Source organism: Cynocephalus volans, chromosome 15, assembly GCF_027409185.1.
Source record: "Cynocephalus volans isolate mCynVol1 chromosome 15, mCynVol1.pri, whole genome shotgun sequence".
NCBI lineage: Eukaryota > Metazoa > Chordata > Mammalia > Dermoptera > Cynocephalidae > Cynocephalus > Cynocephalus volans.
The window spans coordinates 63,115,165-63,132,206 of NC_084474.1; the positions used below are offsets into that span (position 1 = coordinate 63,115,165).

Below are 17,042 nucleotides of genomic sequence, written 5' to 3' on the forward strand. Positions count from 1 at the left end.
TTAAAAATGGAGTTGTCTTTTGATTAATTTATAGGGCTTCCTTATACATTGAAAATGCAAGTCCTTTGTTTGATATAAGAACTGTGAATACTTTTTCCCAGTCCATAGCTTGCCTTCTGTTTTCTTAATGGTATCTTTAGAAGAGTAGGAATTTTAAATTTTGATGTGCAAAAAATTTTTCTTTTGATGAAGTCCAATTTATCATATATTTCTTTTTTGGTGTCCTGAACACACTATTTACAAAAGAAATGTAAATGGCCATTCACATAAGAAAAAATTTATTTGCCACAATTTTCAAAGAAATATCAATTACTCCACTTGTAGGAATTTATCCTTCATATATATTTCTATATATGTGAAGTGATATTTATATACACACACACACACACGAAAGTTATTCACTGCAAAAGATTAGAAACAATCTAAATGTCCAATAGAGAAACGATTTTTTTAAATGATGGTGCAGTTGATAGAGTAAAATACCATGAAGCCATAAAAATGGATTTAAAAGCTGTTATATATTCCGTATGAAAAGATATCCAAGATTTATTGTTGAAAGTGAAAAAAAGCAAGCTGTATACCTATGTAGTATGTGTTAAAAACTTTTTTCTTAAAAAATAAAAACAGAAAAAATATACATACAGCTTGAATGTATATAAAATACCTCTGAAAGGAAATTACTAACAGTGGTTATGGGTATGGGAGGATGGGTGACTGGCAGGCAGGCCTAGGTTGGAAAATATATAACCTTTTAGATACTTTAAATTTTAATGAACGAAAATGTATTATGTAGTCAATAAATGAAAAATAGAAAAAAATTTCTATTAAAAAGTCTAAAAGGTGCAAATTAAAATAAATAACCATTTTCACCTATTATTATTATTGTTGTTTTTAATATTGTATCCAGAGCTGATAATGAGAAGCACTACCATATACTGCAGGGGATAACTATAGTAGTACCTTTAATCTTATACTGGTATTTTTTAATCTTTAATCTTACAATTGTGCTCTTTGACACAGTAATTCCATTTTTAATCTATTTTAAGAAAAATAATCAGCAATATAGACAGAACTATTGTATTCACCTTTGATGTAATCACTGTGGAAAGAGTAAAAAGAAAAAAAGAAAAAAAGTAAAGGAAAAAAATGAAATTTTCAATATAAATAAGACTATAGAAATACCTATTATTCTCTTTTATTATCCATATACTACTTTCATGATCTATAGAGGAATAGAGCTTTCCTTCCAAAAACTGGTGATCCTTGAGCACAATGTTGATGTGATCAGGCAAAAACTGCACTTGAATGTCTTCTTTAGTACTGTCTTCTGGAAGCCGTATTGTTACTGTCAAATCATCTTCAGTCTGTTGCCAGTAATACAGAGGCTCTATTGGGAGAAGAAAAATGTATTATGTAAAAAAAAAAAATTAGAGACTACAACATACAGAATTAGAGACCAGAACATACAAGAGAACACCTATCTAAAAGAATCTTAGCATATTTTTTAGTGATCCTCTCCCAAAAATGTAATTATAAACAAACAGACCTCCTTGGGGAATTTTCACTTAAAGAGTTGTAGTGATCACACTCGACATTCTCCTCTTCCAGGCTTACCTAATTTACCACGAGATAAGCACTCATAAAATACTAATGACAGCAGTCCTTCATCCCCATTCCTTCCCTCTCTGCCTTCTTTTATCTCTCCCTCCCTCCTTCTTCCTCTTTCCCTTACACACACACACACACACACACACACACACACACACACACACACACGCATACACATAAAGAGTGGATTCCTAGGTTCAAAGAAATACAATATGTCTCCTCAAAAGCTAACAAAGCAGTTTATACATAACCATCACTCAATGGATACCTTCTGACAGATAATGAGGATAGGAGTCGTCTACAAAATCACATGAGCTTTTATCATAAATTAAAGGCCATGGAAGCAGACTAAAAGGAAAGCTAGAATTTTTTAATCCCTTTCCTACTGAAAGTATACAACATCTAAATAACTTTCTTGATTGCTGGTTTCTTTGAATGCCTTTCTATGGCTTCCAGCAATTGTGTTTTAGGTCTTTAATTAAGAAAACACTATTATTTACATTATAACAATACCAAACAGCCAATAGACAATACCAATCTTCTTGAGATTTACAGAAAATGAAACCAGTATGTACATTCAGAAGTGTTTAGTATGCTAATTAACAAACTATCCATAATTTTAAAATATTACAACACTTTTTCCTTATTATTTTGAAAATCTTATGACAAAATAAATAATAAATTCAGGAAGAATTCAGGATATAACGGAAGTGTCAACAAGAAAAACAATACTTGAACTGGTAGTAAGTGATTTAAACACATGCCGTGTCCCACTTATGCTACAATCTGTCTCGGAACTACTTGGTCCTAGCTATCTAGGCAGAATGGTTCCAAAAACTAAGGCATTCATTTACTCATTTGCAACTGCTCACCAAAGTAGTTCTAAAGGCATGTAGTCTAGCAATATGAATACCTATTCTGGCTAAGATTTAAGAAAGTTTAACACTATAAGACAGGACAGTGGAATTCATTAGAGATAATCTAACAAAAAATACATCACATATGAAGAAATCAAAGTGTAAGACTAAATAAAAGGCCACCAAGCAAACTTTTTTTTATTTGGGAGAGCATATATTTATAAACATGGGGGAAATATTTTTCAAATATTTTCAAATAATTCATCTTTTTAAAAAGTGTGCAAGGGCCGAGCCCGTGGCGCACTTGGTAGAGTGCTGCGCTGGCAAGTGCGGCGACACTCCTGCCGCGGGTTCGGATCCTATATAGGACTGACCGGTGCACTCACTGGCTGAGTGCCGGTCACGAAAAAACGACAAAAAAAAAAAAAAAAAAAAAAAAAAAAAGTGTGCAAAATAATAAAACTAATTTTTATGTGAAATAAAGTTGTTTAACAAAAAAGGTATCTACCTTAGATTCAAAGAATAACATGCATAATTGTCAAGTATTATAAAAATCTGTTAGGCAAAATATACTATTCTCTGGGTATGAACATCAGAAATATGAACAGTAATGATTACAGAGGGATGTTCTCTTAAATAATTTTAAAAGAATATATATTCTTTGTACACAAATATAAATTTCTTCTGAAAGGCTTCGTTAATCTGTTCATTTGAAAACATGACTTTCATTCATTCATTCATTCACTCATTCATTCATTCAACATTGAGAAAACTTAAGTGATTATATCTTCAGGGAGCTTTCTTTTAGTTTACCATGAAAGGTTAAGGACATTTACCTTAGTTTAGTTTATTTTAAAAAATTAATAACTTCAATACTATCATATGGTTTCTCAAATGCCAAAAGCAAATAAATATTTTTTTTTATTTAATAAGTATTAAACATCTACACAAGTATGCTAACATACAGATATTTAAAAACAACTTTTGATAATTACAAAATTATTAAATAAAACCAGTACACACTATATTTAGGTGGTATATTTTACAAAAAAGACTTCTGAGAAATATAAAAGAAAATTTTAAAAAATTAAGCTCCATCTTGCCCTGGTATAACTTAACTGGGAAAACAAAACAAACATAAATATATATGTACATAAATATACATGATCTCTATGAAGATTAAAAGTAAAATAACCTTTGATTTTCTCTGACATGTCTTCATCCATATTTTCTTCAAAATCTTGACCAACCTGAACAAATCTGAAGGACTTATAGGAGACAATCATTAGACCATTTCCATCGGGCTCGATGGCAGCATAATGTGGCACTGACTTTCCACGGAGAATATCATGCTTAACAATTTCATATTTATTATCTGTAATAAAATAAAGTATTTTAGAACAAAATATTACAAATAAAAACTATTAAAAATATACTGAAAATATATGAATATTAATTTTTAATTATAATATTTTTAATGTACTATTAAAAAGCACACTATTAAGAGTCGTTTCATAAGGATAACAAATTTACATACTAATTTTCTGTAAATAAACTCCCATTTTAAAATACTGAGTCTAATGAAATTGTTCTAGATTGTGCACTCCAATGTCGTAGCCACTGGCTACAAGTGGTTATTTAACTAAAATTAAGTAAAATTGAAAATCCAATTCCTCACGTCACAATAGGTAGCCATATTTCAACAGCTTAATAGCTGTTCAAGGCTAGAAGCCATCATAATGAATGTACATATATAAAACATATCTATCTAGCAGAAATTTTTATTGGATGGATAGCAGTGCTCTTGACCTTCAAAAGTGACTGAATTAACCTGGAATATCAGCTTCTGAAAGCCCTACTTTCTTCTTGACTATAGCCTGTCTTCTTTCCCAGCAGGTAGATGAAAAGCATCTTCTGAAAAGAGCCACAAATAGAGGATTGGGAAAAGGTGTGGTGTGGACTATTTTTCTGCCTGTTCTAACTACCAATAAGGGTTTTTCTTAAAATGAAATGTTTATAGTAGAAATAATTTTTATACATACTCACAGATAGATCTACATGCCTACTATAATCAAACATAAAATACTGGTACTTATCAACTTTAAGAAATAAACAATTAACTGCATCTAGAAAGTTTTTTGTAAATTAAATTTAAATTTATTCACCTATGAAGATAAGTTATCTTTTGCTTTAAAAAATACTCCAACAGTTCAGGTCAGTCCACACCTTTACATATACTGTTACTCTATTAAAGTGAGTTGTACTTGTAAGCTTCATACTGAGTAGTCAAAAATCATAATTTGATGTTAATATTAGTATTATGAGTTATTCATAACACCACAATCTATTCTAAAACATCTGTCATTGTTTTTACTCTACATCCTCACCTACATTCACACATTCAATTCATACATATTTTTTTAAAAAGGCTTGTAATTTCATGTATAAACTAAAAACACCTATGTATACAAGGCAAACAGTACTACCTGCATTTAAAGACCTAATCTTAGACACTATATATTTTATAGGGTGGCTTTTCCTAACATGTGTAGGACAGAAAATAACAGGTAGGTCTGAAAAAGTGGATTCCGTAGGTAAATAAGCTGTGAAATGCTTGGTTAAAATTAAATTTCTTATTCAAAAATTTTAGAAACTTTAATATGCTTAATACATAATGGGGATACCATATGTCCACATTTTCAAATTTATTTGACTATAAAATATAAGTCATCAAATGTTTCACTCAACATTAGAAAAACACTGCCCTGTCCTGTTAATTAAAAAATAAAAAGAAAGAATAATACAATTATAATAGTAACAAGGGAAAAAATAATAAGACATTAAGAAGAGAAAAGAGAGATAACAGGAACAATGAAGAGAATTAATATTTCCACAATTAGAATCTAGGAAGAAAAAGAAAGGTGAGTCTATATATATATGTGTCCAATTGAGGCAAGGAAAAGAAGATGAACAGGATAGAGAGAACAGAGCTCCAGCAGTCACTGTGTTCTGGGAGAAAAAAAATTTCTAACACCTTATCTAAAGTTTTAAGATACTATGTTCCTCCAGAGATGAAAAACTACAACACTGGGAAGAACAAATAAATTACATTAAAAACTTCAAAGAACAAAATCTAGTAAATTAACTTAGTTAATTTAAATTAACTTACTTATAAATAAGTAAGCTCATAAAAACTATTGAGAAAAAGAGCAGATTTATCACAGAAACAAGCTCCCTTAAATCTCACTACAGAAAAAAAAATCACTTGGTGAGTCAGTGAGAACTAAGCAAAGGCAAAGAGCAAGCTCATACCATTTAAGAAATCCTAATTAATACATAAGAAAGTAATTTTTAATGTCAAGTTAGAAGCTTAATAGATAACTTCCAACAGATCAAAGTTCAGGACTGTTTTACACATGGAAAAACAGTAAGAAAAAGTAACAGCTTTGTTAAGGGTAGAAACAAACATCAAAGTTCAATCATATTTAAAAGAAATCACAGTTGTGATTTAATGAAGTAAAGGTATTTCTTTCCATCTAGGTATTTATACTTATTTATAATTAAGTTACACTGTAATTTATGATTAATTTACACTTAGTTTTATATTATAAATTCTTGTGTGTCACAAGAATATACATATTCTTGTATATATTAAAAATATACATGTTAAATTATTCAAAATTATATGATAATGTCTTCTTTTATACAAAAAGTGATTATAATCTGCTATGGAAACACATTATGATTTTTTTCTGTAACCCATAGCTGAGGAGAAACTATAGATATTCATTCTACCAGGAATGGCAGGTGCTAGAATCTTAATACAATTCCCAAGAAAAAGCAAAGCATTTATGGGAACAGCCTTGTATTTCAAAACCTACTAAACACTGGCGACCTTAGAGAGAAATTCAGAATTCTGTTTTATTTTACCTTTATTTTTCTTACTGATAGTGACCCACTCCAAAGAAACATAAAAACCACTTCCTTTCATATCCAATTCCTCTTTCTCTATTCGAAGAAGTAGGGTAGCTATCGAATGTTCTTTCGCTTTTAGCAAAGAGATACTGTGAATTATAATAAAAGGATTTCCAAGTTCTTCATTAAACATTATCTACAAAAAAAAAAAAAAAAAATTATACACACACACAAATGTACATGTTACATGACGCAGATAGCACAGAGGGAATACACAAAATTCTGACAACCCAAAAATTATTTTGGACGATTTATAACAAAAAAGTAAAAAATAAAGAAGCCTTTAAATAAAGGTTGCAAGTTTAAATAATGTTCCTCAAAGAGAGAACTTTTAAAAACATGTCTATTCATATAACAGAAAAAATTGATCTGTACTCTTGGCTTAAAGACAAAGAAAACAAGAGGGCATCTGAACAGCATCTAAAGGAGAAAAAGAACTAAAAGCTATTTCCTAGAAAAGAATTTCCAAGTGAAAAAAGTGCCATACACAGAAAGAGAGGATATGGGTAGGTCAATGTTCATCCTTCCATCTCTTCCCATATCTCATATATGTCTTATTTCTGCTTTCTTTCTCTTAGTTTCTGGATACTGTATCCATGTGTGTGTGCACACGCAAGTATGCTTTTTTCCTACCATGTTTGTTTTTTTCTGTTCATTTTCAGGAAGTTTTGCAAAGGTAAGAGTCAAAGGCCTTAGAGAACAAATCACTAAAACTTTCTTATTTCTCAAATACAAAAGAGCAAATTTACATTTAAAAGATAATTCCACAAACTAGTTAAAATACAATCCTGAAATTGTTTTTCAAAAAGCAAATCTAAGCATCATATAAAGACACACAAAATCTATCAAATTATTTTTATACCACAAACACCTTACCTAAACAACTATTATATCTCTAATGGAGTAAAATACTCAATAGGAGATGTTTTAAACAGATTCCTAAACAAGACTTTTGAATAAATAAAAAAACGAATAATTGAAAAAAACCTAACTGGAAAAAAAAGGTAGCTCTTTTTTTTTAAACCTGTATCTGGAATCCCTTCATATCTGCTCCTAGTTGAAAGCCTTATAAAGAAAAGAGCGCTTTAATGTCATCAATTTCCTCGCGTGTTTAGACTTTTGGAATCCAAAAAGATCCACATAAAGATTTCTAAAGATTTCCATAAGAAGAAAAAACAAAAACAAAAAAATGCTCAAATACAATGCTTCAAAAAGTTTGTGAAAGAATAGAATTAAAAGATAATACAAATCTTTCCATGAACTTTTTGAAGTACCCTTGTACTCAAAACAGAGATAATAGATGGAGCCAGGTTTTTAGTTGGTTATCTGGGTTTTGCTTTTGTTGGGAGACAGTGGAGACGAAAGGAAAGAAAGGAAAATCATACGTTTTGGAAGTTACAAGTAGCTAGTTTATTGTTTCCTATTTTTCTTTCTCATGTGTGTGAAAGGGACTGGCATGAGGCCAGAGGAGATGTCTGGACTTTAGAAGCAACCCATTTGGAAGGAGGCAGTCTTCCCTGCCTCCTTTAATTTCTCTTTCTACACTTAAGTCATCATCACCACCCTTGGCCCCCTTATGCCCTACCATGCCCTTTAATCACTCCCACCTTTAGCTTCTTCTCTTATATCAATTTCGCCAAAGTCCTATAACTCTCCTCAATTGTTCCTTTAAGTGACCAATATTTCATAGTACTGTCCCAACTCAGTTAACACCCAACTCCCTTCCCTCTATCACTCTCCCAGTACACAGTCAAACTATTATTAACCAAAAACATCTCAGAGGGGGATAAGCACATCTCAGAAGTGCTTACTCCATTACAACACTGTATACTAAACATGGCACAAGGTAGATTTACATTTTTAATTGAAAAAACTAATTACTGAAGGCCTACTATGTGCCAAGGGGATACACATAGCAAAAACCAAAAGAATTATAAACCCATATGAATCTCTTTCTAGCACAATGTGTGGTGTTTTTAAGCTGAAAGTGAGCTGAGTCAGTTTATATCTCTTCATGCTCAAAACCAACAGAATCTACATAGCTCAATAACAGATAAATTCTCATTCGTATCTCTCCTGCCAACCATTCTCAAAACTCCTTCCAACTATTTCAGATAGTTGTACTACTACCACACTGCCCCGTTTAAAAAAAAAAAACTTAATACTAGAGTCCAGATTAGAAAATGTTACAACGTTCAATGAAAATTTGAAACTGTGAATGCAATGGCCTCTTGTAAACAGGCTACAGGTGTTCTAGTTATTTATTGTGTTTTTTTGTTTAGTTTTTAAAACATATAATTTGGTAGTACACCATTTAGTATAACTTAGGAAGAAAGGTAAACCATTTGGTTCTAAGGTTTCCCTGATTTTTCTCAAATAATTAGAGCCTTGTATTTGTAGATATCTGTTGGTCTGATAAAAATATTCTGTAAGATGTAAATAAATTAAGCTTATTATCTCTTTATTTTCCCAGAACTAACAGACAACTGCTGAGATTTAGAGAAGTAATATTACAATATACTTATTAATATAACTCAAAGGAGTTGAAGCAATAAATCCTTCGATTACTACCCACCATCATTTTCTTCTACTTTGAAAAACTATGGCTCTGGAGAAATTAATTCCTTATTCATTACCATTTAAATCCTAACCTACCCCTCATATTTAAATCTGTTCCTTTTTTTTTTTTTAAACAGAAGTAAAATTGGTATATTAGAGATTGGCATATAAGTATATTTATATATTAATGTATTTTTCTAAGTAGAAAATACTTTGGTAAACTCACTATTTGACCAATGTAAACATACCAGCAAATCTAACTTGAGGATAAGGGAGAAAAACATCCCAATGTAAGTTTTGGTAAACTCTTCTTTAAGAAGAAGTAGGCAATGTCAGTGCTTAGTACAGTGCTTTACATATATAAGGTACTCAAGAAATATTTGCTAAAAATGAATGCTATTCTTGGCAACTGCACTGACCCCAGATCAAAACAGGAATGGTTAACATATCAGTTATGTAAAAGGTATATATTTTATAATTTAATTAAAAAGAGATCCAAAACAGTATATATCAGAAAAACCAAGTGATCATATGCAAACTAACCTTGTAAAAGTGTTATTTTAAAATAAATAAGGTCTAATTTACATATACTTTCTGCACTTTGTGTAAGTCTTAAAAAAAATTAAAAACCCTCACCTCCCATTTTTCAGAAGCACTATTTCCACGTTCCCCTGTTCCAATGACATACAATCTTCCAGTTCCATCTGACAAGGTAACCCAGGTAGAAGATGTAAAATGAACAGATGCACAAAGACGATTGTCACATGCTGTCAAATCTGTGGGAAGTCGAAATACCTCTCGTGGTTTTCCTAAAGCAGTGTCCTAAAAAGAAGCCAAACATTACAAATGAATCCCTTCCTCTTCCTTGATCTACACACACACAAAATAAATATCAGCGGTGTAGTATTTTCTCTCAACTTCAAGAATTGGAGCCTAATTCCCCTCTCTTTGAGTATGAGCTGTACTATTGCTTCACTTCTAACAAATAAAATACAGTAGATATGACAGATGGTATGTGACTTCTAGGACCAGGTCACAACAGGCTTTACATCTTCTACCTTACTCTCTCTCAGACTGTACGCTCTGAGGGAGGCTAGCTACCATCTTGTGAGGATGACTGTGGACAGACCACATGGGGAAGAAGTGAGGGCTTCTGTTAATAACTAATACCCTGAATAAACCATTTTGGAAATGCATCTTTCAGCCCTAGTCAAGCTTTCACATGACTACAGTCCTGGATGACATCTTGGCTACAACTTCATGAGCCAGACCACCCACCTAAACTACTCCCTGATTTCTGACCACAGAAACTGTGTGAGATGATAAACGTTTATTGTTTGAAGTAACTAAATTTCAAACTTGTTACACAGCAATAGATAATTAATACCATGGAGTAATCTAATTTTCTTGGCTACAATACCCTGTTAGTTGGAATGGAAATAAGTACAAATTTTTTTGAAATGATTATAAGTCAAATTTAATGATGTTTTATGTACCCTTTGATACAATTTCACTTGTAGGAATGTGTTCTGTAAGAATACTTGCACATGTACACAAAGATCCATGTAACAAGGATGTTCATTTTAACAATGAAAAAGTGTGCCAATAAAAACTAAAAAACGACCTAGCTGTTTATCAAGAGTGAGCAGGAAAAAAGCAGCCTATGACATTATGGAGCTGGGCTAGTAGTACCAGCCAAGCCTTGGTTTTGCTGTAAGTTGGCCTGGCACATAAACATAAACATAAACGCCAGACAAGGCTACTGTGCAACCATGATGGAGCAGGAGAAAAATAGTGTCACTCCATAATGATTCGTGAACACAGATAAAACATGAACACTGTGAAAGCTATAAATATGACCCTCATCCAGGCCAATATGAGTAGCTGTAGCTTCTTCACTAATTACAGCTTAAGCCTCAGTCTAGTCTTCTCTCCTTCTAGATGAGACTTATTAGATTCCCATCACAAAATTTTCCAGTTTCTTGACAGTATCCAAAACAGAGTACTTTCTAATTTCCCCCGCAACAATCACACAACACTAGCCAAATCCTATAATATCATCCTGTTTTTAAATCCTTTTCTGAGACATTCTATGGTTCCTCATGGTGTGTGTTCTCCCTTGCAACAAAAAGTAATAAATCCAACTTGTTCAAACACAGATGTGTGCCTGGTGTCTTTGGAGAGTACTGACAGGGAATGGTTAATTATATCTATGGAATATCAAATCTGTTAAATATTCTGAGATGAATTTATAACACTGACATAAAAAGATCTCCAATATACTAACTAAAACAAAATAAGACACAAAATATGTGCAATATAAATCCATACATGCTCAAACAAATGTTGTGATATGACAGCACAGAGTAAAGTATAGATAGACACATGCTGACCTGTTAATAATGTTTACCATTAGAAAGGAAAATAAGATTGAAGTGTGACTGGCGGTAGGAAAGATCGGGAGTAAAGCAAAATTTTCCTTTGTTTCAAATACACTACCTTTATTTACACCAAGCAATTTATGTGTAATAAACATAATTTAAAAAATATTAATAAGAGAAAATGGAATTCCTTCCTCAAAACAGTGGTCTCCACTACATGCCTCTCACTGCATCTAACCTAGTAAACCATTATAAGGAAGAATGCAGGGCTTAACCTGTTAAATGACTATTCCTCATTTTATATACAATTATAAACATTTTAAGCCATTTTCTTTGAAATAAATGGTTACACATGACTGAGGTTTTTAGAAATCAATTATCAGGTAAATGGGTACAATATGCAATAGAATGATTAAGATACTCAAGTATATAAATGTGAAACAAAAATTAGTTAAATTAAAACACAAAAGAAACACACAGTGCCTCTCTTACTTGAATTAAATTATAGTTAAAGTGAAAGCAACCTAAATGTTTCTGACTTTTGAAATCTAATTCTCAAGGGACATTTTAATTTGAACTGAACTATAAGCAATAAAATATTTTCTTCTGTAAACCCTAAATTATAGCATTAAATTTTTCTGAATAACCTCAACTAACAGTTTTATTAAGTGTCCTCATAATAATGCTTTATATAATTGGCATCTAAAATGTCCAGGTCTCACCCAATCACTCTGTTTTTTTCTCACAAAAAGGGTTTATGTAACCATGTTCAAGGATGTTGAAAATCATTCTGAAGTAATATTTTGCAGCTGATTTGCAGAAGAATTAAAATTACATTGATGAACGTTAGACCTTCCTGAATGACTATAATGTACAAGCACTGTAATAAATAAGAGCTTTTGACATTGATCCCATTCAATCATCACAAACCCTGTGAAGTTGAAATTATTATCCCCACTCTAAGAAAACAGAGAGGTGCAAAAAGAGTAAATACTATCTACTTATTTATTTATTTTTTGTTTTGGTGGCTGGCCAGGACAGGGATCAAACCCTGGACTTTGGTGTTATCAGCACCATATTCTAACCAACTGAGCAACTGGCCAGCCCCCAAAAGACTAAATAATTTGCCTGAAACTCAAGATTCAAATCCTGGTCGACCCTATTTCAGAAGCTGGTGTCCTCTCCCCTATTCCACATTTTCTTGAGAGGAAACCATTTCCCAAGTTTTTCTGAACACATGCTATTTCAGATCTCAATGAAATTTAGAATACGCACAACTTCCAAAGAAAAACTCCACTTTGACTGTTACTAACCATATTCAGTTTTCCTTCAGGCTACTATGTAGTATTTTTAATTAAGATTCCTGAGTCAATAAGAAGTAATACAGAAACTATAATGCCCATATATTATATATAAATGACATTATAAATAGTGAACAAGAATTAATACATAAACTGTATATATTTATAAAAAACACCTCTGAACAGGAGTTTGGGGCCCTCTTAGGTGCACCTACAAGAAAGGAAGCTCTGAACTAACAAAGTATTTTTCTAATACATATACATTTATGAAAAGGGCTACTAAGTTTTAAAAAATTGTCAAGCAAAATTAGGTAAGGATACCATTTACCAGTATTATTAGACACTGACATTTAGAAAATTTTGCCCTTTTAAAAGGAAGTGATCTTTTTCTGGAGAAAGTCTTTCATCACTAACAACCATTAACTTTATGTGGAAGAGAGTATAAAAATCTTCCTTTTTCTTTCTCCCCCGTCCTCTTTTTTTTTTGCTAAAGCTTTAAGAAAGGGCGTTTTTAATCAATTGCCATTTGACTGAGTTATGTCTTTATGTAACATAAAGCTTTCAATAATGCATTAAACACATAGTCCTAAGAACTTACCACTCCCTTCTATTTTTTTCTTTAACCAGTTAAATAAGTGGCTCCCTATTAATAAACTCAACTGTTGAAAATAAGCTGAGATTCAGGCTTACAGGTGAACATACTGGCATGCAACTGAGCTGGACTGACAAGTGGTTGTAACCTGTTACTCCAAGACACAGCCTCACAAATACATTCTTACAAATGGAATCCAGTAACTGTCCTTTGGACCGTTAAGTGCAAACTAAAAAGGCACCAAGAAATGATGCTCTTCTTTAGCAGCAGAAAAAAACTAGCTTTTCAGGTAAACAGGAAAAAAATTATTACAGATAAAATTCCCTAAATATTAAAAATCTGAACACATTACTATAAAATGAGCCATGATGCCATATAGAATGATGACATAATAACCAAATTTTAAACACCATTTTTTTCTTTCCAAAGGCATTTTCTACTTCCTAAGCACACTCCTCCCAATTGACATTTCTCTAAAATTGAGGATTGTAAATCTGTAAGTTAAACATCCTTGGAAGTACAATGCCTCGATAAACCTCTGTGTTGAACTGCTGCCATCTGCTGGCTCCTGACAAAGTCTAAAGGCCAAGCAACCTGTGGACTTCAAGTCTCAGTTCCTACAGCATTCACTTTGATCACACCAGCCACAGGAAAAGAGCCTCTTTGGGATATGTGAATGAGTGCCTTTAACTAAAAAAAAAAAATAAAAATTCAAACAAGAAAATGGACATTAGAACAGCTGTATTCTATGACAGTGGCTATATAAAAACCACTGTCTAGTCAGTGGACAAACAATACTCTCCACCTGCCCCCAGCACTGAAGCTCAAAGAACAGCTTGATTTCCTTTGTTGCTGATCAGAAAAATAATAAGAAATAAGCATGGTATTCTTTTGTATCCAAGGTGCAGGGTTTCTCAAGACTTGGTCATCACTGGACAAGCAAAATCCTCTGAGGTGCTTGATAAAATGCAGGTTCCTGGACCATGACCAACTCTGACATACAGAATCAGAGTTTTAGTAGTGATACCCTGAAATCAGTTTTTGTTTTGATCAATTACTACAAGTGATTCTGAGGTACAATACAGTTTGAAAACCAAAGAATGAAGCGAAGTTAATTAAGCAGAAAACAAACTAAAAGAACCTGAAACATGGCTCTTTGAAAATAAAACAATACCCTTCTAAACCTTGACTAAGTAAAAACAGGAAAAATACAGAAAGAAAAGAGAAACGAGGGAAAATACAGTAATCTTAAATAATATATGCAACTTTACAGCAACAAATTTGAAAACTTAAGAGATAAATCATTTTCCCTAACAAAAATAAATATTACAAAAACACTCAAGAAACAGTTTGAACAAACCAATTACCAATGAATAAACTGGATAGGTGATTAGAAAGCTAGCACTGAAAAGGACAATAGGAATATAATACATCCAAAGAGGATCCTTATTTAATCTATAAAAAACAGATCATTCTAACCTTATTTAAACTACTTCAGCTATCAGAAAAATAAGAAAGCTCCCCAATTCATTTAGAAAAGCCAGCAAAACTTTTATAAAGAATTTGATAGATATCACCAAAATCTAAAACTACAATAGACTTGTGAAGATAAATGCAAATATTACATGTAAAATGTCAGCAAGAAGAATACAACAATATATCAAAAGAATATAAAAGGGTATTTCAAAAAGTTCATGGAAAAATAGAAATGAAAGAAAATACAAATCTTTCCATGAACCTTCTGAAGGACCCTCATACTTTTACCAAAAAGGTTTTTTTCTAGAATTTAAGAAATTAGGAAATTAACGACTATATCAATTTAATTCACTATATTGATAAATCATCGAAAGCACATGATCATTAACAGTAAGTGGTTGTTGAAAATATGATAAAATTTAGTAATCATTCTTAATAAAAAAACATTAAATTGAAAACAGAAAGAAATAACTTTAAAACAAAAGTTATTTACCAAAAACCAACAATAAGTATTTTCTTTAGTAAAACTTAAAAAGCCATTACAATTAAAATCAAGAGCTAATCAGGGATACCTGAAATCCGCATTATTATTTGGCATTGTCTTAGAGGTTCTGTCTAGTAAGACAAAAATGAAATGACATGGGAACATCATTTCCATTTTCATTAAGCACTGGAAAAGGAGAGAGAAAAATATTTCCCTTTGATGATATAATTGTATACTTAGAAAACCTAAAGGGGAGTAGGTAAAAAATTACTGAATTAACAAATAAAGCAGATGCTCATATGAAAAAGTTTTTCTCTATCAATAAATAAGTACCTAGAAAAGGAAATAGAAAAAAATTATATTCTATTCACAAGAGGCAGAAACTATAAAATATTTAAGAATAAATGTAATAAAAAAAATACAAGATCAAGAGAAAACTATAAAAATCTTTCTTAAGGATATAAAAGTAGATTTAAATAAAGGGAAAGACGTACTATGTTCTGGGTAGGGGGGAAAAAAGGTCATAAAATTGCCAGTTCTCTCCAAATCAATATAAATTCTTCATCCTATCAAAAAGAAAAAAGAAAAAAATGGAGATTTCTCTATCAAAAGTTTAAACTAGACTGACTCTAGACATCAGGCCCAGCTGAGTACAGGGGTAAAGGATACCACTGAAAGAAAATAGGGGATTCGGTGAATGCCCACATATTAATAGGCGAGACCACAAACTCTCTTCCTCTGCGTGGATCCCAGAAAGCCAAGATTAGGCCTTTTAACTCTTCAACAATAAACTGGAGACTCCTCTCTGGATACTTGCCAGCCCATGAGATAAGACCTACAAAAACCAACATTTGGAGCCACTCAATCATACAGTCATTTATTATTTGAGAAAAAAAGGTGTAAGGTAGGTCTTTTCCCTAGGGGATCTACTAAACAATTTCTAGAGTGCATATTATGTCTTTCGATGAAATAATTCATAGACTTTATAATCCAAGTGCTAAACAGAGAATGCATATGAAGTGTTAGAAGATTTCAGAACAGAGAATGATCACTGCAAACCAAGAAAGAAGGCAACATGTAAAAACTTTCCCAGAAGTCATCATTCTAAATTATGTTTTCCTTATTGTTTACCAATAAAATAATTTAAAATGTCCTAACTTTAACAGGAAATGAAACAAATTTATATGTAGATGTACACTGCTTTGAACATGTATAAACATGTGCCAAAAGAAGTTATTTCAATGTCAAGCTCAAATTGGGAAATAGAGAAGAGAAAGTGGTTCAAATTCTACTGTAAATTAATAAATAGAAGAGACTTTATTTTGTACACTGCAGCATTCCCAAATGCCTACAACAATGCATGGCATATATTAGGTTTTCAATAAATATTATGAACATTGAGTAAATAGTAAATGTGCACTATAAGCTAATATTCTTAGAGAATTTCCATAGGTGAAATTCCAGATTTTAGATTTGTCCTCCTAAACAAAGGTAACAGAATCTAAAAAACAAAAAAGTCCTTAAAATTAGAAGACACAATAAAATGTAAACTATGCATATGCAGAGTATGAACACGAATGATCATGTATGGGCAATAGAGTGTGCATGAATTTAAGTGCAGGTACAAACAGCTTGTGTGTACACACTATCCAAGTATATAGTACACATACAGGATATACATGTGTATAGTGTCTTTAATGAGTCCATAGACAGGTAGAGAGGGACTAAACTAAATAAGGAACTATAATATAACCAGTTATCCTAATGGGTCCATAGAAAAGTGTAATAGCTCAGGAAAAGCAATCAAAG

At 31.8% G+C, this 17,042-nt stretch overlaps 1 protein-coding gene across 1 annotated transcript in view; it reads right to left on the reverse strand.

Annotated features, from left to right (window-relative positions):
- NUDCD1 (NudC domain containing 1) overlaps nt 1-17,042 on the reverse strand; it is a 75,783-nt gene that overhangs the window by 39,731 nt on the left and 19,010 nt on the right. Inside the window, exons 3-6 of the mRNA XM_063079740.1 lie at nt 9,636-9,821; nt 6,396-6,576; nt 3,661-3,840; nt 1,183-1,387 (exon numbers count right to left, since the gene is read on the reverse strand). Coding sequence (XP_062935810.1) covers nt 1,183-1,387; nt 3,661-3,840; nt 6,396-6,576; nt 9,636-9,821 — 752 coding nt within the window. The remainder of the gene's footprint in view (nt 1-1,182; nt 1,388-3,660; nt 3,841-6,395; nt 6,577-9,635; nt 9,822-17,042) is intronic.